At 43.9% G+C, this 24,612-nt stretch overlaps 1 protein-coding gene across 1 annotated transcript in view; it reads right to left on the minus strand.

The window, feature by feature from the left end:
• The window catches only part of ACTN2 (actinin alpha 2), a 67,700-nt gene extending 44,481 nt beyond the window's left edge, over nt 1-23,219 (minus strand). Inside the window, exon 1 of the mRNA XM_080822746.1 lies at nt 22,877-23,219. Within this exon, the coding sequence (XP_080678872.1) occupies nt 22,877-23,002 (126 nt within the window). The 5' untranslated portion in view covers nt 23,003-23,219. The remainder of the gene's footprint in view (nt 1-22,876) is intronic.
• Nucleotides 23,220-24,612: the final 1,393 nt, after the last annotated feature.

Raw genomic sequence — 24,612 nt, forward strand, 5'->3', positions numbered from 1 at the left:
TCCTAGGCCCGTTTTTAGCAACCAAAATGACTTTAAATGTGTTCGGGTTTTGCATTTTTTTTTTAAACTGACAATACTGAGAATAATCACAGACCTAAATTTTGGGGAAAGGCACAAGAAAACAGGTTGTGATTTTTTAAAATGAAATTGACAGAAAAATAGAATGACATAAAATATTTAGAGAGTTGCCTTTATTTATATTTGAATTTAAAAATGAGCAACTACTGCTGATGCCAATTTCCTTATCTTGTCGCCGTGTCACTTAAGTCCGTTCATAATAAAAGTGTCAGAAACACTTCTGATATATAATCCCAAAGCTGCAAGCTTCCTGACCCCGTGATGAAACACTGGGGAAGTCTGTTTGATACTACCTTTTTATAGGTATACTCACAATGAAGGTAATTTACCATAGGTAATTATCCCTTTGTGCAAATCCGGAGAATGAATTTAATCTAAAAGGTCAATTTATTTAGGTAAGTTTAATGAAGTGTCCCTATCTTTAATGAGCCCTTCTAAGAGCCAATAAAGGTGGTAACTACCAACTTCCATGTGAAAAGGACCCCGACAGTGCTGGTATAATGGCTTTGCAAAGAGGCCGGTGCACTCTGAAAAGGAATTTTAAGCTTTATTAGAATGTTTAATTTTCAGTCTATTTACGGTTTTAATTACCATAGCCTATAGAGACTGTTCTTAGGCATTTCCAGTCATCCTGGGTTTCTGTGAAAAGCCTGCTAATTATGCAGGAGACAAAGCCACAACAGCAAGGGCAAGACCCCACACATTTACCTGAAGGCTTCTTTGTGGCTAGCCTTGCTACTTGACAGCAACGTGGGAACTCAATCTTGGAGGACTAGCGTGGCCAGGAGGTAGGTCCACATGGTTTTAGAGCCAGGCTCCTTGGATCAAACCACACTACCAAGCCAGATGTCCCTCCTAAGAGGAATCGTGCTCTCTGAACTGGACACGCCCACCAAAGAGAGAGGCCAGGGTGTCCACATCACATGGCTCAACCCAGAAGCTGCTCAGTCACATGTGAGGTCCTCCAACCTCCTCTCCTGCTTCCTCTACCTCTCTTCTGGAGAACAGCTCATTCCCTGCTCTTCTGCACCTAGTGATAAGACCCAATGCTTTCTGAAGCTCAAAAACAGGCACATTAAAAAAAAAACAAAAAAAAAACAAAAAAAAAAAAACCTTGGAGAGCCATACAAAGAAAACCAAGATGGGACACCACACACCCATCTGCAGATGTTCCTGACTTACGACGGTTGGACTTACAAGTTTTTGACCTCACAGTGATGTGAAAGCCATTCCCAGTCAGTAGGAACCATACTTGGAATTCTGAATCTGGATCCTTTCTCAAGCTAAGCTGTGTGGTACGATCCTCTCTTATGATGCTGGGCAGGGGCAGCGGCTCCCAAGCAGCCACGGGATCACGAGGGTCAACAACTTACAAACTTACCAACATTCTGCACCCATACACAGCCCTTCTGTTTTTCACTTTGGGTACAGTATTCAATCACGGGACCATCAACACTTTATTATGAAACAGGCTTTGTGTTAGATGCTCTTGCCCAACTGTAGCCTAACATCAGTGTTCTGAGCACAGTTAAGGGCGGCTGGGCTGGACTATGACATTCGGTAGGTTACATGGAGCCAATGTGTTTCTAACTTAAGATATTTTTAACTTATTATGGGGTTATCCAGATATAACTCCAATGTCAGTTAAGGAAGATCTGTACCTCCAGAAGAGAAAGGCTGATATTTGTGGCTCTTACCACCTTCCAAAGAAGCTCACAAGAAAATGAAGGGAAAGGGTATTCAAGACACACGTAGAAAAGATGGAAAGGCAGTGGAAGGCACTGTCTTCATGCGTATATTCCCCAAACAACAGGAGCAAATATCAGCATCTCTTCCTGAAACATAAGGAATCACAATCCCGGAGACACTGGCCCGGATGGGTGGTCCCGCGGGAGCAGACTGGTCTCCAGGCCCATATAGACCCAACCTGGCCATGGCACCAAAATCTCTGTAAGCAACAGGGTACAAAGGAGAAGGGCCCAGAGATTAAGGGTTTAACCCTTAACCTTTAAGGTTGTGTTTCCATGGCTCGTAGGCTTGTAGTATTATGTTTTCATGCAGGAAGTCTGAAGGACACTCAACTACCCTCAGTCCCTTCTCTGTTACATTCCTGAACTTAATCTAGTGGCCAAGAAAACATTCCTCAACACCCAAAACATGGCGGTTGAGAACAATAGCAGTAGAAGGAGTTTCCCAGGATTATCATTAGCAAGAAGTGTTAGTCCTGTTCACTGGAAGGTGAGGCCATCTTCTTTCCTGAAGAACTTACTGGCAAAGTCCCTAGTCCACAAGAACGGTAAGCCTATTGTCTTTCTCAAAGTTAAATTCTCTGTGCATGCTTAAGGGGGAAAAAAAAAAAGTACTGTGTCTTTACTAACATGTTGAGATAAGCTGGTGCTACTGAATGATATACATTTGCATATGGTTTCTTTTTAAGTTAATTAACCCTATAGACCTAACAGCCTACACTGCAGACAGAGAAAAGGTCCTTTAATCACGATTAGTAACTGAGGTTATTTACATAACACAAGTTCATATCTCTACCTGAAAGGGATTATTACCCAGAAAAAGAAAAAAAAAAAACATCAATCTTGAGTCTGACACAGTTGTCTGAACACAAGTTCGTTTCATGCTATCAGATAATTATTAATTCTTTCAGCTATAAGTTTCTAGGCCTGGTCTGTCTCCTCTAAGACTATCTGTTCAACTTAGTATTCTATTTTCTTCAAACCAAAAATACGACAAGACAACATCTATAAACTCCCTTTATACTTTTTAAACTAGTTTTTCCTCTGATAATAATAACACGAAATACGAATTTCAGATCCCATTTCCTGAAATGGGTACTCAGAAAAGTTTGTGGGGTTTTCCTGAACGGAAGAGAATGGAGCGTGCTGAGGGCTGGGACATTCGGGCACAGCCCACAGCATGAAGCTTGGGGCGTAGGAAGGTCTGAAGCAGCTCTCAGCTTTCAAGCCCACCAATGATAATACAGCATTATTTGTCAGGTCCAAAGCAGTTTGGGGCATTGTCAAAGAGTTCTGTGATTTTGAGCTTGCTTTCGTGGGTGAGTAAAGGCATTGGGAGGCTCACCGTGTCGATCCTGGCCTAAATCCTATGGGGAGGGATGAGTGGGCCCCAGGAAAGGGGGAGGCCGAGCCCGGTCCAGCCTGCAGTCGTGGCTCAGAACTCAGATTCTATTTCTGACTCTGACACCATGAAATTATTTGTCCTTCGTGTCCTGACACTTTCCCAGCTACAGAAAAAAAGGGGGAGGGATAGTAATTGTTATCATCAACTCTATGAAACAGTTCAAAAGGTAATCAGGAGGAGAAGAACTATAAAAGCTGACCGGCCAACACCACCTACCGCGTTGGTTCAGAATGCACTCTCGCGTACAACTAGCGGAAGCCACTCCGTGGTTTAAAGTTGATTGTCTAAAAATGCTCCATTTATTTTTCTATTTACAATAATCACTTTTAAGGGTGTGTTATTTTCCACCTCATAGACTCCCAGTCTGACAAGATTCCTTCTAATCACTTTCCTGGGTTTTTTGTGTGTGTGTGTTTTTTTTTTAAATATTTGGCAAGTAAGGAGGTAGGGAGCATCTAGAAAGCTGCACCCATTTATAAACTCTCTGGTTAAGGTAGAAGAGGAGGTCAGAGCTGTTCCTGGGAAGTAAATGTGATTTCGGCTTTAGTGTTTAAAACAGAGACACTCGGGGCGCCTGGGTGGCTCAGGTGTTAAACGTCTGCCTTCAGCTCAGTTCATGATCTCAGGGTCCTGGGATTGAGCCCTGCATCCAGTTCCCTGCTTGTTGGGTAGCCTGCTTCTCCCTGTCTTGCTCCCCCTGCTTGTGTTCCCTCTCTCACTGTGTCTCTCTCTGTCAAATGAATAAATAAAATCTTAAAAAATAATAAAATAAAAAGGAGACATGGCCATCACATAGAGCAGGGAGTTCTCTGCACAGGGAACTCTGCAAAGTCCTGCCCCACATGGCTGGCAGAAGCAGAACATTCTGTTTCACTACAAAGCTTCACAATCCCAGTCCCCTCAACCGAGAGACCCTGGCCCACACGCCAGTTAAGGACACGCACCGGGTGATCCATACAACGGGGCCATAGCAGCATGGCCTTAAATTTAAATATTCAGTCACACAGCCATCTTATAAAACCTTTCAGCAAGGTCTCTGGACCAAGAAGCCACTCTCAGTGAGGACTGCTCAACCTAATCTTCTGATCTGGAAAAAAATTCCACATCTTCAAGGCTGCCAAGTGCCCAAGTACACCTTTCAACTCCTCACATGACATTTTAAAAATTCAACCAGAGAGAGAGAAGTATGGAAGCACGTTAAGTGTCCACTCTAAGGATCCTGCATGTGTTACAACCAATGGTAAGATGTCTTGGAAGCCCATCTGGAGCCCTCATGCTCTCATGAGTTGCGTAAGCAGGCATCTGAGTACACAGTGGGCAGCCCTTTTGTTCTCTGCCCACAAATCTCTGCCAAGTCTCCAGGATCCTGCTAGATCCCACGGCAGGTGACAGCTCATTGTAGCACCCCCTGAAACACAGCCGCCCTAAAATCTGAATCCTGGCTCTGTGACCCTGAAACACAGCCGCCCTAAAATCTGAGTCCTGGCTCTGTGACCCGCTGAGGGCCCGGTGTGGCCAAGTCAGCCCCTCTTTCCTGTGACTTGTTGCTCGCCCCAAGGAATGCACTGTGCACCTACCCCAACTGGCTGACTGTGATATCTGATAAATGAAAGAGAAAGCCAACTACTTCACAAATACAGATGCAACAGAAACACAGAAGAACAGCAGTCGGTGGTGGCAATTCAAAGAAACTGGAAGTGCTTTGGGGTTTAAACTAAAAGGGAATTAAACCATTGCATAGAAAAAAATACATAGCCTACAGTCACGACTTAAGGCTCCTTGAGCAAAAGAATATTCCACCTCCAATAACCAAGCATAAACATGCACATTTCATAAACCATGGCAGGGCACAGACAGAAAGAGGAGACAAGAAGGTCTGAAATCCACAAATCCAGAAAGGCCAGGTCTTCATCTTTTCCTGATTCTCCCCAAGCACTTCACACCACTGTTCACAGGATAAAGAGCATCAGTAGTGTACTGTGACTTCCTCAAGGAACAAAGTGTTCAGAGCATTAGTTTTCGCCCATAGAAATATATTTTGTCCCTGCATTTTTAAAAAAGAACTTATTTGCATGAGACCGTTAGTATAAGGGGCTAACTCGGTTCAAAACACACTAAGTAAAAAGAGCTTCAAAATTAACTTGTAAAAAAGCAAATCCCAGTACATTCCACTGCAAATGGAAAGTCCACGACTGGTTTCTTGGGCTTTCGTTTGCCTGCAAGCAAGCGTACATTTTAGGAATCAAAAAGCCAAAATGACCGCAGTAGCCTCTGATCCTGTCTTGGTCAACTTTCTGTCACCCAAAGAACCCAGCATCCAGCCAGCATACCTGTAATTCACAGAGAGGGAACTAGTACCCATTCAAATTTTCAATACTTCAAATGGTGACAATTTCAGTCATGAATAAGTTGGAACCTCAACAGTACCAAAATTCTGTTTTAGAAAATTTTATTTATTTATTTATTTATTTGAGAGACAGAGAGAGAGAGACTGAGAGAGTCAGGGCAGGAGCAGAGAGTGAGGGACAAGCACACTCCATTCGGAGCGCAGAGCCAGACTCGGGGCTTGATCCCAAGACCCTGAGACTGTGATCTGAGCTGAAATCAAGAGTCAGACACTTAACTGAGCCACTGAGGCACCCCTAAAATGCTGCTTTTCACTTGACTTCTAGGGATACTCACAAATACCAACTTAATTATTCCGAGACCAAGGAAGAGGGGAAAAAATGAGGCAGCCCTCTTCTGTTGATTCACGCCCAAAAAGTTCTGTCAGCAAGCAGGGCTCGGGGCCTCTTCCTACCCAAAGTTAGGACACCTCACAAACTCAAATTGCAGGGCAGGCGAGCCCAGGAACAACTCAAGGGGAGCTGTCACCGATGGAATCCTTGAAGGACTTGGTAGGAAAGTGGGAAAATAGTGCCTTCAGAAAGACCTGGTGGGTGACGCCACCTGCGCACTTCAAACATGCTGGTGTAAGTGACACAGATGGAAGCAGGGGTCTTTGCTTTGCTCCGGACAGTGCCTGGCACACAGTAGCGCTCAATACCTATTTGTTGACTAGGATCTGATTTGTCAGACTTTCTGGGATAGAGTAAAGAAGATAGCAGTCAGATTTTTTTTTTTTTTGACTGAAAATATAAAAAAGACTGAGGAGTTGAAAAATCTGTATCTGCTTAAAAAAATCTGTATCTGCTCAAGTTCCAGGTTTTTAAAAATTATTATCATGTCAGACTTAACTATAGAATCCTTAAATGTTAAAAGACACTCTGTAATCTTGCCCCCCAAAAAAAAATCCTTGTGAAAAATAAAAGACAACCTCACAGCTGAGGGCATCTAAAAATAGAACCAGGCTAATGGATGATTCTTTAAGTGGATAGGTTAAAGATGGCTCTCCAGCACTTGAAAAGATAGTTCTATCCAGGTCTGGCTTTAATCAGGAATTCTGAACCCTGAATTTTAGGCATCAGTCACCAGGCTCATAAGACTGACTACCATTTAGGTCCCGGGCTGTGAAGAACACATGAAGAAGGCGCTAAAAGCTCTTCAGACTCTCTAACAGGAGAAAAAAAAAAAACAAATGCTTTTCAGGTTTTTTAACAAAGCCAAATCTTGCCCAGACTGATTCTGGCTTGAGGAATGGCCTCTCTTGTAATGTGGTATCAATCTCCTCCATACCTTCCAGAAAGGACAGAAGAGATTAAAGTTAGGGAATCTGGAAAGGTGTCATAACAGTTATATAAATACAAGCAAAAGCCCGGGCTTTGATGGGAAACCTGTTCATTGTCTACAGCATGCCTTCTATGCTGTTCCAAGACTCGTAAGTCACAGACAAAGAACAGTGCAAGTAATTCTTGCCTACAGACAAGAAATGCATTCTGTTGGGTACAGCGACAATACCTCCGCCCAGAGGGACATTCGTTTCATTATTGCTAATCTATAAATGTGCCGATTCTTTGGATTTTTTCCTAACTGCTTGAAACCCCTCTCCAGTTTGCTCTTCGCTAGTGAGTTAAATAACATCTTTAGCATGTGTCTATTTGTGTGAGAGTCATGATTTTTACCTTCATGTCAGAACTGTCTTTTAATACTTTATTAGGATCTTTTTTCTAAAGAGAGGTCAACATTTGAATATGCTAAAGTATCCATTACTCCGATCTGAATGTTACTGATTTCAGGGAAGACGGATAGTAACTGACACACAAGAATGATAGGGGAACTAGCTGAAGTCTATCATTTGCTGATCTTAAGTTACAGTATGCTTCCCCTGTCCTGTGAAGATGACAACTGTTGTAAGTCTCGGCTTACTGGATTCCTTTTCTATGTCAAAGCCTCCATTTAAAGTCTAATATGTGTCCCCATGTTCCCTCTTATATGCATCACCATAAATAATACTGGATTTGGGCTGAATTATTTAGCACTCTTCTCTGTTTCATAAAGATCTTACATTTATCGAGAAGAGAAAGTATTTCCATCTGTTAATTTCTTTCCTTCTCAAGAAAATTTCCCACAAACATTTTATCACCACTTACAGGAGTTCTTATTACTCACGCTCCTGATTCTTACTTCTTAGCCGCAATTACTCATTTCTTTGTCTCTATTATCGGCAAGGCGTGTGGAGCAACACAGCAAGGACATCAAACCCTCCTCTGATCGGCTGAGATTCTCAGTGTTAGTTGCAACTCAAGCCCCCTCTACTTTCATTATAAGGGGTGTTTTAAAATTCTTAAAACAGGGGCGCCTGGGTGGCTCTGTTGGTTGGACATCTGACTCTTGGCGTCAGTTCAGGTCGTGATCTCATGGGTGGTGGGATCCAGCCATGGGGCTCTGTGCTCAGCGGAGAGTCTGCTTAAAGAACCTCTCCCTCTGCCCCTCCCCCGACTCGTGCTGCTCTCTCTCCCTCTCTCTCTCAAATAAATGGAGACATCTTTTTAAAAAAATCCTTGAAACAAAATTTTTACATAAAAATTTGTAGAGCTTCTTTTAAAAACTTTTTGTTAAAAAAAAAAAAAGCTCTAGCATTCCCTCTTCTAAAGGACAGTTAGCAAACGATCTTGATGGAACTCTCCATTTTAACTGTTAAATGGGGGGGGGGCAGGTTAGAAATATGCAGATTCTTCCCAAACTATTTTTGGGGTTGGCAGCATATGTTAAACTAACCAAATCAAGTATCTTCAAAGTCTCAGTCATTTTTGCTCTAAAATGTTTAAAAAAACAAAAAAAAGAAAGAAAGAAAAAGAAAAAGGCGGTAAGCTCAAAGAACCATAGGGAAGCTCTGGGTGCTCGGTCATCCAAGCTGAGAGCCGTCTGCAGGCTGTGAGCCTGACTTAGGCACCAGCGGGGAGTTCTTTGGGATCACACCTGCCTCCCCCACGCTGGCACGCGCTACGTGGAGAATTCCTTTGAGGACTTTCTGGTAAGCAAGCATTTGGCTCCCCAACAAACAGCCTTACATATGATTGATCCTGAGCTCTTCCCAAAATAACTTGTTCCCTTGGAGCCTGGATAATTATGAACAAGAGGTGGGTCTGTGACACGGCAGACCCGACTGTGGCTTGGTTTTAAGCAATAGCAACACTGATTATACTTTCAGGATTCTCTGCTTGAGGAGGGATTCAAGCTTTTCTTTAGAAAAGCATACTGACGTTTCCCTCCTGGGCCTGTCCCGGCAACTGGGGAAGCAGCTTGTACGACACGGACGGCAAAATCAATATTCTTTAATTCAAGTTCACCATACTGTTACTATTTTCAGGGACCCAAATAAATGGCTGCCTACACAGAGGGATTCAAGCATTCATTTAGAATGCAGCAGCTCCCTGTAATTCACCACATTCTCTGTGTTGGTATTTTGGACCAGAGCATGGTTCTAAATCGGGAATAGACCCTGTCAGGTACGTCTACAGGTTTCCTCTTCATATGGGAAAAGCTCTGGTTAACAGAAGGGGCAAAAACAGGGAAACTGGGCATTCCCAAAGTTCTTGCTCACACCACGCTGGAGGGAACCAGGCTGGGACTTCCTCCTTCAGAAAGTTCTTCCCTAGGGCTCGTGCTGGGTGGAGAGCAGTCACAAAAGTACAGAATGAAGTCCTCATATCCTAAGACATTTCAGATAATTACATATTATAGTATAAAATTCATCAACATATGCTTCCATACTATAGCATAAAGTGCTCTAGGAGACAATATGGCCAAATGTGAATGCAAGTTTTCTCTAGATTGTGACTTTTAAAAATTTCTTATCCATATTTTCTACAAGGAATGTGTATGCCTGATGCAAAATGTATCTTAAAAAAGTGACTCAGGGGCGCCTGGGTGGCTCAGTGGGTTAAAGCCTCTGCCTTTGGCTCAGGTCATGATCCCAGGGTCCTGGGATCGAGCCCCACATCGGACTCTCTGCTCAGCAGGGAGCCTGCTTCCCCCTCTCTCTCTCTGCCTGCCTCTCTGCCTCCTTGTGATTTCTCTCTCTGTCAAATAAATAAATAAAAATAAATAAATAAAATCTAAAAAGTGACTCAGGCAAGTATATACAATTTGTTAGCCCACTCTTTGGTCTTGGGGGTTATCTGTAACTATGTTAGCAAGTTTTACTTCATTTAATCCTCCACATTTCTCCCTGAAAAAAGAAAAACTACTTATATTGGATATAATTAAGCCACCCTAGACTTCTGAAGTTAATCAATGAAGTGCTGCTTCAGGATTTTTTTAAGTTTCCCATTAAAATCCCTATTTTGACATCGCATTTCAAAACCCTAATGGAGAAGGTACACACCGTCCAAGTTCTAGGATGGCAGAATAGAAATCCTTTGGCGTCTGTAATATCCAGTTACCAGTTACAGCAATAGAACCCACGGTCACACACCAGGTATTTCTGACAGCCTTTTTCCTGCTTCCATACCAAGTCCTTAAAGGACTCTGATAGTGACAGCCCCACCGGTGTCTGAAACAAGGGCAATCTTGACAGTAAACATGAATTTATCACACAGTAAATATACTTATCACCACTTCACTCCCAGATTCCCAAGGGCCTGAACATTATATTTATATATACACACACACACACACACACACACACACATATACATACATATATATATATATATATATATATATATATATATATTTTTTTTTTTTTTTTTTTTTTAAGAAAAGACAACCTGCCTGAAGAACAAAGCCAGAGATTTGACTTTGGTGACTGGTCTGCATATTTAAACAATGTTTACCTTTTGTTTTTCAGACGTGCAAAACAAACATCCTTGAAGCACAGCACATAGTAATATCAAACTGTCTTAAGGAGATGTCTATACAGTATTTATAAAACCATACAGATAGCATATCAAATAACAAAAGCATATGGCGGCATGCATTTCAGAGGGGAACCTGGCCCACCAGTGGGGTCGGTGGCCCGATGTCCCTCCACACACAGGGCTCACCCCCACAGCTCTCTGCAGGACTTGGTCTCCTAAAGGATGAGGGAATTAAAACACTCAGACATTACTAGACTCTGGCATTTAAAGCTGCCAAACTATAAGAAATCTCACTTCACCAATATCTGCATTTTTTAAAGATCAGAAATAGGCTAGTACTCTGAGAAAAGGCATTACTATCTTATATATAAATTATTTGGGTCTCAACATTATTTTACCATTCTCTGAGGTCGCCATGGGTATGTCCTTGGAACAGAGTGACCACTGAGTTACTGTCTAAACTGCATGACTTCTGCGAGTTGAAGGAGAGGCGGTTTCTAATTTCCAGCCACAAGTGGAACCTTCCTGGGCCAACCTGGATGCAAGGTCCCTACCTCTCACTTCACCTCCTCATATCTTTTCACGAAGAACAGAGGTGCTGAGAAGTGAACACAGAGCACACCTTAAATTTACATAATGTTGTATGACAACTATGTCTCAACAAAGCTGGCGGGGGGGGGGGGATACAAGATAAATTAAATAAAATGGAATTTTTGCAAGGAATGAGAGGTGGCCTGGAGCTGCAGTGTGCATGTGGCTTCCCCCCATCACCCCAAGGACCACCCTAGAAATGGACACATGTAAGCAGGCAGGGGCCCAATCTGTGTCTAAATAAAATCCCCGGAACCAGTCTTGGCAAGACCGCCCCTAAAAATAACCTTTCCCCAAGAACCCTTTAAATGTCTGTTCTCTCCTTCCTCCGGCTGTACTCTGGGGGTGGTGGAGGAATGAAGATGTACGAGTATCAAATTCAGCATCCTCAGACATTTTTCCCACCTCCTGTCTCAAATCCAAGCTCTCCGTCCCAAGTGGCAACAGCGGTGGTCGTAGGAACGGAGAGAGAACTAGACGGATAACCCTGAAAGAGGTTACAGGGTCACTTGATCAGATCAGTTTGCAGCAGGAGAGAGATACCGCCTACACATGGCACAAACCCTATCAGTAGTGACTTCATACATGGCCACAAACTCCTAGCATTGAACCATTCCCATTTTCACAGGATGGGAAGAGGCTTTGCCTCCACTCAAAGTGCTTCGCACACTTCCATCCTCTTCTCGTGGACGGCCTGAAATCCACCCTGATAACAGGGGTTATGGTCTTAGAAAGGTCACTTCTAAAACACAGGTGATCTCCGGAAAGGCAGGTGTTGGGAACCTTCCGTTTTTAGGAACAGATGATTATAATGTTAAGAATATGAGAAATCCTTAGGAGACTTTGGGGGTGAGGGGAGGTATAGAAGTAGGGCAGAGGAGGGAGGAGGCCCAGATGGCCAGAGGGGTAGCAGGAAGTGTGGGATTTTAGGTGAAAAGAGAGGAGCTCCGAGAGGGGAAGGAGACAACCAGCCTCCTTCGAAGTTGTGCTTCATGTTGCTTTCTTTCAAAGTTGTGTTTACAGAATAAAACACTTGTTGAACATAAAAACTTCGTTTTTCCTCTTAGAAGTGGACAACTTTGGTGGCCATTTCACGGTATACGCACATATCAAAACTTCTGTATAGTTGAAATATATACAATTTATTATTTCTCAATTATACCTCAATAAAGCTGGGTGGGGGTAGAATCGAACATTCCCTGTCCATGAAACAGGTTTTCCTTGGCCAGCTGGGTTCAGAAGGATTCACCGTGTTCTATAGTCCCTTGGCTCCTGTGTACGTTTGAAACTTTCCATGCTAGGAAGTTATAGAACAGAAAAGTGGGATTTTTTTTTTTTTAATGTATAGTAAAGGGAGTCCTTGGTACGGCCATATCAGTGTTTAGGCTGAATCTCTGTGGACCCCAAAACTTAGAGAGCACTGCTGTCCACTAAGACATCATACCTATCCTAGAAGATGAATCTCATCTGTGCTCATGCCTCTTGGAGTCCCATTTGCTGGTTCCAACAGGAAGCTGACTCAAGAACTTAGGCATCCTGAATGAACTCTGGCTTCTTTTGGAACTGAGTCAACCAGACCAGCAGTTAAAATTCCAAAGCTACGCCCCTAATGGCAAGTTCTACTAAACTCTGTTTAGAGGTTTAGTTGGCTTTTCCTATGGTCCCTTTCCTCCTCCTGTGGCATTTCTGTTGAACACACCAAATGCCATACAGCTTGACCTAGAGAAAACCTCTGAGTGACAATGTTCCCCATGTCTCAAAATTTGGTTCTCTCATTTCATCAGATGCCCCAATTGTACCTACTTAGGAATGAGAAATTCACAGGCACACACCCTTCCACGACGGCGGTCGGTGGGGGGTAAGTGAGAAATTAGGAATACTGAATCCTGCGCTTCAGATCCAAGTTGTAGGTTATATGTTAAGTTTGGGCAGAAAGCAACAACAACAACAAAAACCCACAAAGTGTCCCGAGGTTAAAAGTGCAACCTTCAAAGATAAGCAACTTGGCTCAAAATTCAGCTCTGCCACTTGTGGACCAGAGGATGCAATAGAATATTATCACCTGCACATTTTACAAAGTTCCCATTGAGAGACAGAGCCGTATCTTCGTACTTTGGAATTCTGTTCCAGCTACCTTTCCCCACCCTCAACAGCTCTTGGACAAATTACTTAAATTTCCTGGCTAAAAAAGGAGGATAATAACACTCAGCTCTCAAGACTGTTGTGAAAAGTGAATAAAATAGTACCTTTGGTTTAAACAGTGCCTGGTAATTCTCAATAAATTAGCTGCTCTGCCCCTTTACAGTGAATAGTTTGGGATACTAAGAATAACACGCCAAATCCCCTCCCCCTCTTTTTTCTTAATCCACTAGCAAAAATTCACATATAAAAATATCACTTTTACCATCTTGTTGGAATTCTTTTTGTTTTGGTGTTATACCAAAAAAAATTTTTTTTAAGTATCCTTCTGTCTCAGAATTTAACAAAAGAGATCAAAATATGCAATGAAATAATCAGCCACCTCCTGTTTCGTAAAATTCCAATAATTGAATAGAAATTATACGGTGTGTAAGATATAAAATGCATGACTTGCATTTTTCCAACTAATGTCTCTCTCCCCACATCCCAGCCCAATCTCACTCTCACCCCTGCTGCCACTGAAAAATTTGTCTCAAAATAGAAAAATACTATCCTCTGTGGGTCATCTCTAAAATGATTACAATTCTGTATATGTCTTCTATCATCTGCATGACCGATGCTCTCCAACACCCAATACCAGTAATGTTTTCTAAAAACCTTAAAACAAGACATCTAAACAATGGCAATAATTTGTTTCATTTCCTTAATTTTTAAAATGATAATATGGAAAAAAAAAGGAAACCTATCTTGGAGTTAAATTCTACATTTAGTGTAAGATGAAACAAATTCTACTGTTTTTAGTAATCCTCACAAATTTCCAATGTAGTCTTCCTCAAGAAAGCCCATCATTGGCCCTTTCAACCGCAGAAGGGTTTTATGCCCCAGACCTGAGCAAATCACCATTAATAATTTCTCGCAGCTTTTCACTTCCTTTGAAAGCGTAACTTATCTCAACGGCTAAAAGATATTCCATCCCATGTCGCCAAATACCTGGGTTTCTCTTTCAGCAGCTACCCGATTCAAATGCCAGACTCAGACTGGCAAAGTTCCAGTGGAATACCACGGTGAGATTTCTCCAGGAAGAAAATCAAAGACATCTCGACAGTTCGAGTGGTTCCAAGTAGTCTGAGGCAAGCATATCCTCACGTAGAGAAGCAATGCGTCCATGGGCAGGTAATATCACTGCTTCCTGTGGAAGTCCTCTCCTCTGAGATCTTCCTCCATGTTCCGCTCCCCAAAGTTTCAACCACTGCCTATGAGCAGAAAGCTTCTATGCCTGAACCTCCAGCTTGACCTTTCTCCTTGATATTTCCATTGGATAGCAAGCCCTCAATCCAAACCTCACATTTTTAACTAGGACAAAACCCAACAGTCCCGCACCCCTTAACTTTCCTAAATGAACACCAAAGGTGTTAGAGATAAGGCTAGAAATGGTTAGAATTTAGTTTTATGGTCTGGCTACTGTATTGGTACTGGTCAAGGATCTCAGACATAGTGGGACACAGTAGTACCATAGTTTTATTGGGTTGAATGTAAGAAAGTGCAATTTTTGGAGGTGAAAATGGTCAGCGTCAAAGAGTTTCACATGGGTCAACCTAATATAAAAGTTCTCAAAATTCTAATAAAGACCAATGACATTACCTAACTTCTAAATAATTATTTTCACATCCTATTTGACGATCATGAAATAAAGACTCTTTATGGCTCTAAAAGGCAGGATTTCTTGATTTGCCAATCTCAGTTAAAATTGTCTACATAAGACTCAATCACAGGTTCATACTAAATGAGGTTCTCATTTCCTCCAAATGACCTCATATTCACCTACTTGTCCGTCTGGTCCTCACAATTACTAAAAAAGAAGGTTGGTTTTTTTTTTCCCCAAGATTGCATGTCTTTTAGTGAAAAGGCTGTCACAGATACCACTACTAAGAGTTTATTTTCAATTTGCAATTATTCCTAGGGATTATAACTAACACTTCTACCTCTTAGCAAAAACAAATGAAGATAACTCAAAGTCACACTAACTTCTCAGTTTTGGACTTGGCACTCAGGTCGACTCCTTTCCAGGAACACACACACTCTTCCGAATCACCCATGAATATCTATTCTTTATTTTCTAATTCTGCTACTATGAAGTGCAATATGTTTTCCCCAAAAATTTGTTTTACCATATTTTGTATATAAGAATCACACATTTAAATTTACTTATGTGAATCATTAATGTAATTTTATTTATTAAGTGGGTAAAGATTCTCAATCTGAGAAAAAAAATGGTCATTTCAAATCAAATTTAGCTGGCCAGAAATTCTGCTCATTAATATGGTGACATGTTATAACTTAAATAAATTTGCATGAATGAATTTTTATTTCAAAAATCTCTAAATTCCAATTTTTTAAAATTAAGCAGCTTGTCTTTGAAGGCTCCATCTTAGAATAAGAATTAAGTCAGATAACTCCATTCATTTTGAGGACTTGAAAAAGATACTTTTTTTAAAACCACTACAGAACAGGCATGAATTGGAGTTAATACATATATAGCTCAAGGAGTACTAAAGACTGTAAAAAAAAGTTTCTTAATTGTTACATTTAAAATTTTTAATTGTGCTAAACTAAACACTTTTCAGAAATAGGGCTCATAATTTTCTCATTCCAAAAATGAGTACAGAGTCTGAGCAGGCTCAGTGCTGGGCCTGGGGAACCAGAGAAGAGCGTCTGCTCATAGTCCTCTCCTCAGAGAGATCATGACAGCACCAGGGGACCATGTCCTAGAAGGCTGGGCTCTTGCAGGAGGGACTGCAGAATGGGTGGAGGAAGTTGGGACTGGGTATAAGGCAAAGAGGTGAATCAAACATGGTGAGGGCCACTCTGTGGGATTGGACCTTGATCCTGCTGGGGCAGGAAACAGAATAGCAGCAGACAGAGCTTAGCTCGGACCTGGCCTCCCAGAGCACTGTAGGAGGTCTGAATTCTCTGCTGAAGGCAATAAAGAACCACAGAGGGACTTTAAGCAGGAAATACCATGAGTAGGCTTGTGCTCCATAAAGATCACTCCTGCCAGCATCATGGAGGAAAGCCTGAAGAGAAGCATAAGCCACGGAAGGGTGACAAAGTAGGAGGCCACCACCCTAACCCAGGCAGGAAACACAGACACTCTGAAGACCTTAAAGTACATAACGGGATGAAGGGGCAGGGTCCAGAGGACTTTGGCAGGTGAGCTCCACCAGAGTTGGGAGAGAGGGAGGCACCAAGAGTAAGTCCCAGGATCCCATGTGAGTGCCAAGGAGGAAGATGTCTCCAGTACCTTGATGGCAAACCACATGGGAGGAGCATTCTGGAAATACTCTCTCCTTTCCTTCACCAGCCTAGTTGAACTGGGTGGCCCTCTCTGTGCTTTGCAATGACCTTTCTGTCTCTTGAACCTGACTATGAGCTCCTTAAGGCCTAAGGTCAACTCAATTCTCTATTCCTGGTCCCTAGCAGGCCCATTATAAATGTCAAATAAAAGAATGAATGGCCATGCCTATGCCCCACTACACCTTGCTCTTCAGTCGGGTTGCAGGTCAAAGCATCTTCTTATTTCTGGCATGGAAAACTGTGGGGAGGAGCAGGGGTGTGTGTGCCACCACCACCCACCCCACATGCCTGCCTGCGCTCAGATATGTTGTTCGCATAAAAAATGTTCCAGACTGCTTTAGAAAGACCAATTCCTTGCACTCAAGATTTTCCTGCCTTTGGAATTTGTCTAGCACAGCAGTTAGCAAACGTTCCCCCTAATCTCTGCTTTCTGTTCTTTCTGGAAGAATCAGTACCGTTCCCAGGGAAACAGCGGTACAATTCTGACTGTCCTCCAACGTATTCCGTACCAACTCCTCTGCTCATCATGGCGGCTCCCCCACCCACTCGGGTCCTGCGCCTTTTCTGTAGGTGTCTCCCAGCTGCAGCAACTGACGGCGGCGTGTGCTGACAGCTTTCTGAAGCCGAGTTCATTAAGTTTCCCAGCTAAGAATTATATGCGTCCTCCCACTCTTGGAAAATCTTTGGAGTTCAACTTTCTACCACGGTGCCCTTGGCTGGAGGGGTGAGGCATGCTCCAGGACATACCCCAGTGCCTTGGGGAGGATCCAAAGACAAAGAGTGACTCTTCTGCCTCATGCCCTGTGCACGTGTGATCATCTACAGCAACCCAAGTGCACTTAGAACAACGGTCCCTCCGGGGGCAGAGGCTACTTGGGGCTCATACTAGATTCTGTCTATCCACGCCTACCCACCAACATTCTTCCCTGGACACCAAAGGCCCCTTGGAACTCCCGCCCTCCCCTCCAGCCATGGCCACAGGGACACACCCCCCTCCCTGCTCCCCTGCGCTGGATGACAGACATATCCTGTAAATGTGCAGCTTTCTCTCTCCTGGCCGGTGAATAGACTCTCCTCAACAGTTTGCTCATTTCTCGTCAATACTGCTATCTTGAGTTTCCAGTCCAGGAGCTCTCAGGGTGGGATCATGTCTGCTTAACTGGATTTATGAGCAGCCTGCTGTGGAATAGCACGGGGCCATTTAATACTTTTATAATCCCTCCTGACCACTCTCAAATTGATGCCTTCCTCACCATTGCTCCTACCAGCCCCTGGTTCTAATCCTCACCACTCTACCCAGCGGGTCCTATCTTGGGCTCCTGCCTGGGTCTCCCGGACTCAGGTCCTCATGCATCTGATTCTTCCTGAAAACAGTCTGCTTCTTTAAGTACGGACCTCTGGAGTTCCAACACCTGCAGGTCTCCACCCTCATCCTGCGTCCCAGTCCACTGCAACCTGGCCCCCTCTCTCTGCATCCCAGTCTGCATCATGAACTTCAGCCAAGCCCGTCTCCTTCTCATTCTCCCTCAAGCACATCACAAGTAGCAGACACCTGCAAGAACATGGAGCCTGGTGTCCTAGCCTGCCCACCTTTTAGACTCTCCCTCTCTGAGCTTGTCCCCTCAGCCCTTTGTCAGAGGGTAGGGAAGAGGGGAGGGCGGGTGCTTTCACGGCACTGAAGAGTGATGTGAACACTTATTATGGTGACATCCCACTTATCCACACACCTCCCTACCCCCAAGAAACACAACAGCTTCTCCAGCCAGGAATACGATTTTCCTCTCCTCTCTACTCAGCTAATGTTTAGTTACTACTGAAATTAAGGTCTGGCCCGAGTCCTACTCGCTCACAAAGCTACTTCTCATTGTCCCCACCCACGATAGCTTTCCTGATTTGACCTATAATTTCTGTTCTTTACACAACAATTAATATTAAGCCATGTGTTATTTTCCTCCAAGAGTCCAACAGTGTAAATCCTCTCTGGAAAGCTGGTGATTTAATGGACATGGAGTTTCAGTTTGAGGCAATGGGAAAATTCAGGAGACTGATGGGTGATAGCATGATACTGTGAATGTGTTCACATCACTGAATCGTACACCTAAGAATGGTGACAATGGTAAATTTTATGGGATGTCTATTCGACCACACACACGAAACAGTACAGCAAAGTCACTAAGCAACAAGTCTGTGCTTCATCATCCCTTCCCAGTCCAGGTGTAGAGCTCACTACTGTTAATAAAAATATTTGCTGCGTGAGGATAATAACATCTGAACATTTAGAGTGTATGGAGCCCCTTCCACATAAACTAGTTCAACCGTTCAATCCTGAGAAACACAATGAGGTAAGAAAGGTATCGCTTACCTTTATTTTCTAGATACATGGACACGTGAAGGCTTAGGGACTTGACAACGGTCAGAGAGTACCAGTGAGGGCTGAGAGCCCTCTAGGTTTCATGAACCTAAAAATGGTCACGTGCTTTTTAGTAACTGTTCACCTTGTTGAAACACTGTACTGCTTTCTCTCCCAGGAAAAATTCAGCCAAAGGCAGATTTCCTGGTGCAGGGGAGGAGAGACTTCACTTTGCTCCCTTCCTCGGCAGGTGCTCACCATGGAACACTGGACAGGGCAACCTCAGGTCCCCTGGCTCTCTAATTAACCTGGACCCTGTGGGCAGCTGCTCCCACACATGTCCTTGGATGCTGCCTGACCCGACCCGGTGACATTTTAGCCTGGGTGACAGGATGAATAGGAGGTACTCTGAAGTGAGTGGTGAATCAGTCCATCTAGGTTCTGACTATGCAGAAGAACTTGACTTTCTCTAGGACTGATTAAAACTGGGGAGAACTCCAAATGGGGGAATAAATGAACCACTCTCTTATTCTCCCAAAAGCTGGTAAAAAAGTGTATTGATCATCCAGCCATATACAAGTTAAGGGTGTAAGGACCCCTCAGGTCACAAAACACAGTCATTTATTTCCTTAAAAGGCCTGTGCTAGCCTCCCAGAGCGGTGAAGGACAGCACCCTGTGCTTACAGAGATAGCACACATAGTCAGCATTGCTGTTCTGACAAGTCACCTCCTGATTAGGCTCCAGTCGAACTGACGGTTGAATATGTTCCTTGGTTCCAAGAGGAGCTTTCTTCTAAATACCAAAGCTCAAGAAGTTTCAGAAGTCCACTGAAGACAGCCTCATTTACATGAATATAAATATCCCCATCCCCGTTTACTAAACACCCCTGAAAGAGAAGGGGAGCACTCTGAAATCCCTGTATGCATACTTAATGCTAAAGTCAATGTCTTCTGAATTGCCTCCTTTTGGAAAAAGCATGAAGCTTCCTCAAGAAATTGAAAATGGAATTATCACAGGAACCAGAAATTTCATTTCTGAGTACAAAACCAAAAAAAGTGAAAGCAAGGTCACAAGAAGATACTGGTACGCACATACTTACACCAGCATTATTCACAGTTGACAAATCAACCCAAGTGTCCATCTTCGGATAAACAGGTAAGAAAGTGGTATATACATAGAGTGGAATATCATTCAGCCTTAAAACGGAAGGAAATACTGACCCATGCTATAACATGGATGGACCCTGAAAACATTATGCTAAGTGAAATAAGCCACCCACAAAAGGACAAATACAGGAGGATTTCACGTACATGAGATCCCTAGAGGAGTCACATTCATAGAGACCGAAAGTAGCAGGGCAGTTGCCAGGGGCTGGGGAGAGGGGAGAATGTAAAGTTACTCTCTAATGGGTATACAGAGTTCAGTTTTCCATGACGGAAAAAGTTCTGGAGATTGGCCGCATAACACAGCAAAGTGCAGTCCTTAACCTTAAAGAACGGCACACTTAAAAATGATTAAGATGGTACATTTTTTGTTACATGGATTTTGCCAAATTTTTTTTTAAAACACCATCAAAGAAAAAGAAAAAAAAAGCACTATACTTTCACTAAGTCCTTCTGTAGCAAGGAATTCCACACCAGAGAGCAAGGATTACCACAGCCTATGAGACTCTCTGAACTGTGGATATAATTAGGCACCACATCCATTAAAACGCTACGGACGTCATCATGTGTTACCAACATCTGTTGACAGATCTCATACCCAGCATATCACTGAAACGGAGTGTGGAGAAGGTAGCCCACAATAGAAACAATGGTATTTTATCCTTGCCCTGTTCCAACAGTGTGTCTCATAGGACATAAATAGAGGCCACTCACTGCTCTTACCCTGAATTCACAGTTCAATATTATTTTATTGACTTGAGTAGGTGCTATACCAAAAGTAGAAACACAGTATGTTTTAGATCTGTTCAGATCTGTGTCCTAAGGCAGTGGGGTTTTTTCCCCCCAGCATCTACAACACTCTATCTTAAGGGGAAAAAAAAAATGAATTCTCACTTTAAACTTTTTAGCATTCTTTTGAACTGGGGTTGGGAAGTATATATACTTTTTAATAAAATATGTCAAGTGCTATACAATTATATATTCACACAGGAATTCTATTCAAAAATTTTGTGAACATGATAAAAAAAATAAGAGGAGATAAATGTCAATTTGGCTTTTAGAAACTGACATTAGCTCTATCCTGATATTGTACTGTAAGAAAAAACAAAAACAAAAATAACAGAAACACTGTGATTAGACTGTTAGTCCTAAAAATGAAGGGCAGAGTACCTGTCCAATGTCTTAGCTATTTTACTGTGTCTCATAAGAAAAAAAGGCAACCTCTGAAAGGAAGACTTAGGAGTTTAAAAAAAAAAAAAAAACACGTGAAAAATGTAGTAATCAAAACTGTGGGAAAATCTTTTAAAGAAAAATACTCATGCTGAAAGTTAAACTCACTTTAACTTCTTGCTGACTGATAATGCATCACTGACCCAGACGACATATTAATAATCCTCAGGGCATGTATTTCTCTCACGATGTCATTTAAAAAACAGCAGGAGGTCTGAAATGTTATTTTCCTTTGTAGACTCAACTTCTATTTATCACTTCTGTCCTCTTGTTTCCAAGAAGGTGGGGATGGTGGAACTCTTAGGAAACTAAAGTGGAGAGGGAAATGTACCCAAATGAGAAATTTGGAATAATAGTAGTAAATGGTATTTGACCAGAGAGGGTAGACAACAAAAGAGAGATCTTGATGTAAAAATAATGCTCCAGTATTCGATAATTATCCAAATAGGGAGAGATCCTCGGAGCCAAGGCCATTCATGGGGACAGAAGGATGGGATGTATGGGTCGCCTCACAGTCATATGCTAATTTACAGTTTCATACAGCACACCCACTCACAGGGGCAGCTAGGAGAGCATTTCCCATGCACACATATGGTGGGCAGACCTTATTCACTTAAAAGCAGGTCCTTAGCAAGGAATTCCACTTTGCCTCACCCCCCAGAAAAATAGTGGGGGGAAAGTATAGGGCACTTCACTTTTGTCCTGACACTGTCATCATAAAGTTGGGTTAGCAGGTCTGGGCTGGCACGTCTGACTCCGCCGCCAGGCTCTGTGCCCAGTCAAACAGGAGGTGGGATTTAGCCTCCTGGTGAGCATCCCCTACTTGTTCTAGCCAAGGGGATCGAGAAGAAACCTTGAAATAATGGAATATTCCATTGGGCCCCCAGAAAGCGCCTAGCAAGAAGGGCAAGGAGCTTTCAGAGCTGGCTGACTCCCTCATCCCTGGGTGCTTACCTCCATGAACCATAAATAGAGTGTGAAATAATTATTACTTTATTGGTAAGTGTCTGGTGTTCCTACAGCATCTCTCTCTTAGGAGGCCAAAACATCTAAGAAATGATTTGCAATTCCTCTTTGGGGAGCCCTGTGGAAATCCCAATGACACTGATGTTCCCCTGACATCTTTTATTTGGAGAGAGAGGGGCGAGAGGCAAACGGCAACAGTGGTGCACGTAAAGTGTAACTCCCGAGGCCAAGGTCACAGACTCAGGGGGTGAGGAGCTACCCGAGAGTCTTTCAGATTCTGGTCTAACGCTGATTAAAGCAGATTCACACGTACACAGCACTGTTCCTCTTTTAACATTTTTCGTTCTGTGACTCTTACGTTACTTACACACGCGCGCACACACGCACACACGCGCGCGCGCGCGCACAGACTGGACGCCCAATTTCGTGCCTGTCCCTGGAAGTGTTCTCCTTCCTAACGGGGCACCCAGGCTACGATGACACAGGACAACACGACACCTCCACCACGCGCCCTCTCGCTAGTGCCCGCAGTCGGCGAGCCCGCGGGGGGCTGGGACACACAGACACCCGGGCCGAGCCCGCAGGCGGCGGACACGGGGCCCTTGCTGACCTTCCTCTGCTGCTTCTCCCAGGCGGGGTCGAGGAGCAGGTCGCGGTCCCACTCCTCCTCCTGGATCATGTACTCGTCATCGTCATAGACGTAGTTGTACTGCACGCCGGGCTCTATCTGGTTCATGGCGCTCGGGGAGCCGGGGCTGCGGCGGGGCGCGCGGGGCTCGGACGGACTGATGGACTGACGGACGGGCGGGCGGAGAAGCGGCGGGGCCGGCTGGGCGCGCGGAGCTCGGCGGAGGCGCAGGCGGCAGACTGGCGGGCGCGGGGTGACCTTCGCGCGGCTCCTCTCGGGGCGGCACGCCTAAACGCAGGGTCGCGGGCGAAGCACCAGCTCAGGCGGCGAGCAGCTGCCGAGCGGCTTAATAACCGCGCCGCCGGTCACGTGGCCGCCCGGCCGCGCCCCCGCCCCGCCCTCCGCCCGCCCCCGCTCCCGCCGCTCCGAGCACGTGCGGGTGGGCTAGGGAGGGCCCGGGCTGGGGCGCGGGGGGGCTGGGGCGCGGGGTGGCTGGGGGTCCCTGCTCGCGCCGCTGCAGCAAACCTCTTTGATGGTGAGCTGAGCCTGCTTGCGCCAGCCCACGCCTCCCACTTACCCTTCTGGCTCGCGGTGGGCTTGGCTTGCCGGCACCTGAGTCGATTACGGGGTTGGGGTGGCGGCGGGCGGGGGTGTGGGGAATGGATGTATGCAGTCCAGGGGAGGCCTCCACCTGCGACGCATCCAAGTTTTCCATGTATCAATTGCATATTCACATTTTCCACATATTTCCATAGATAACATGCGCTTACACCCCTGAAAAGTAAAGTTTGAAAGATACAGAATCCCTTCTTGTTCTCCCCTCCTCCACCTAGGGAAATCAAGGCAAGAGACTTGGATCAACCATATTAAAACGTCAGGAACCAAACCAAAGGCGGGAAGTGTCAGCTCTCACCTGCCAGTCATAAATTTAAAAGAACTGACAATGGTGGACAAGCAGCCAGCTTCATGTTACACTTCCATCTCGCCGTGATACGTTGCACATAAGCATTTCCATCCCCGTGGTTCTGCTTAGCTGTTCTCTGTCAGTTATGCCCGGAAGGAACCAAAGCGCGGTCCTTAGCGATCGGTAGGTTGAAATCTTTTCATCACTTTATTGATTAAGCGCCTACTGTAATCCAGACACTGCTAGGCACGGGGGAATTCAGAGGCAAACTAATAGGCAGGGCACTTGCCTTCTGAAGTTTAAGTCCAAATTGAATAAAAGTTGCCCACAGATGCTATACAACTGTTTCTGGTTCAAGAACTTTCAATTTGTTGACAGGTTTCAAGCTGACACTATGCCTAGATTTATCATTGTTCCTTAGAATTCTGACATCACTTAGTTTTATTCTTTTGAGCTTTTTGCAAAAAGACGTTGACAAATTAGCATACACTCTGCATTCACATTTTTAAAAACATACTCACTAGAACGTGAGCTCCCTGAGAGCAGGGATTTTGTCTGTTCATAGCTGTAACTCCCAGCAACTAGAAGGATGTCTACAACAAATTAGGTGCTCAAATATTTGTTGAAAGAATAACCACTCTTGGAAATAGTGATTGAGCTCATTTACGTGAATTAAATTTAAGAATTTAAATTTATATTTTGTATTAAAATCACACTCTCTGAAAAAGTTTATCACTAAACTTTAACTATTAGGAACTGTATCAACAAATTTAAAAACTGTGAATCTTAGTCTTCAGAATTAACTGTGGAGACT

This window comes from Martes martes (genome assembly GCF_963455335.1).
Source record: "Martes martes genome assembly, chromosome: 14".
Taxonomy (NCBI): Eukaryota; Metazoa; Chordata; class Mammalia; order Carnivora; family Mustelidae; genus Martes; species Martes martes.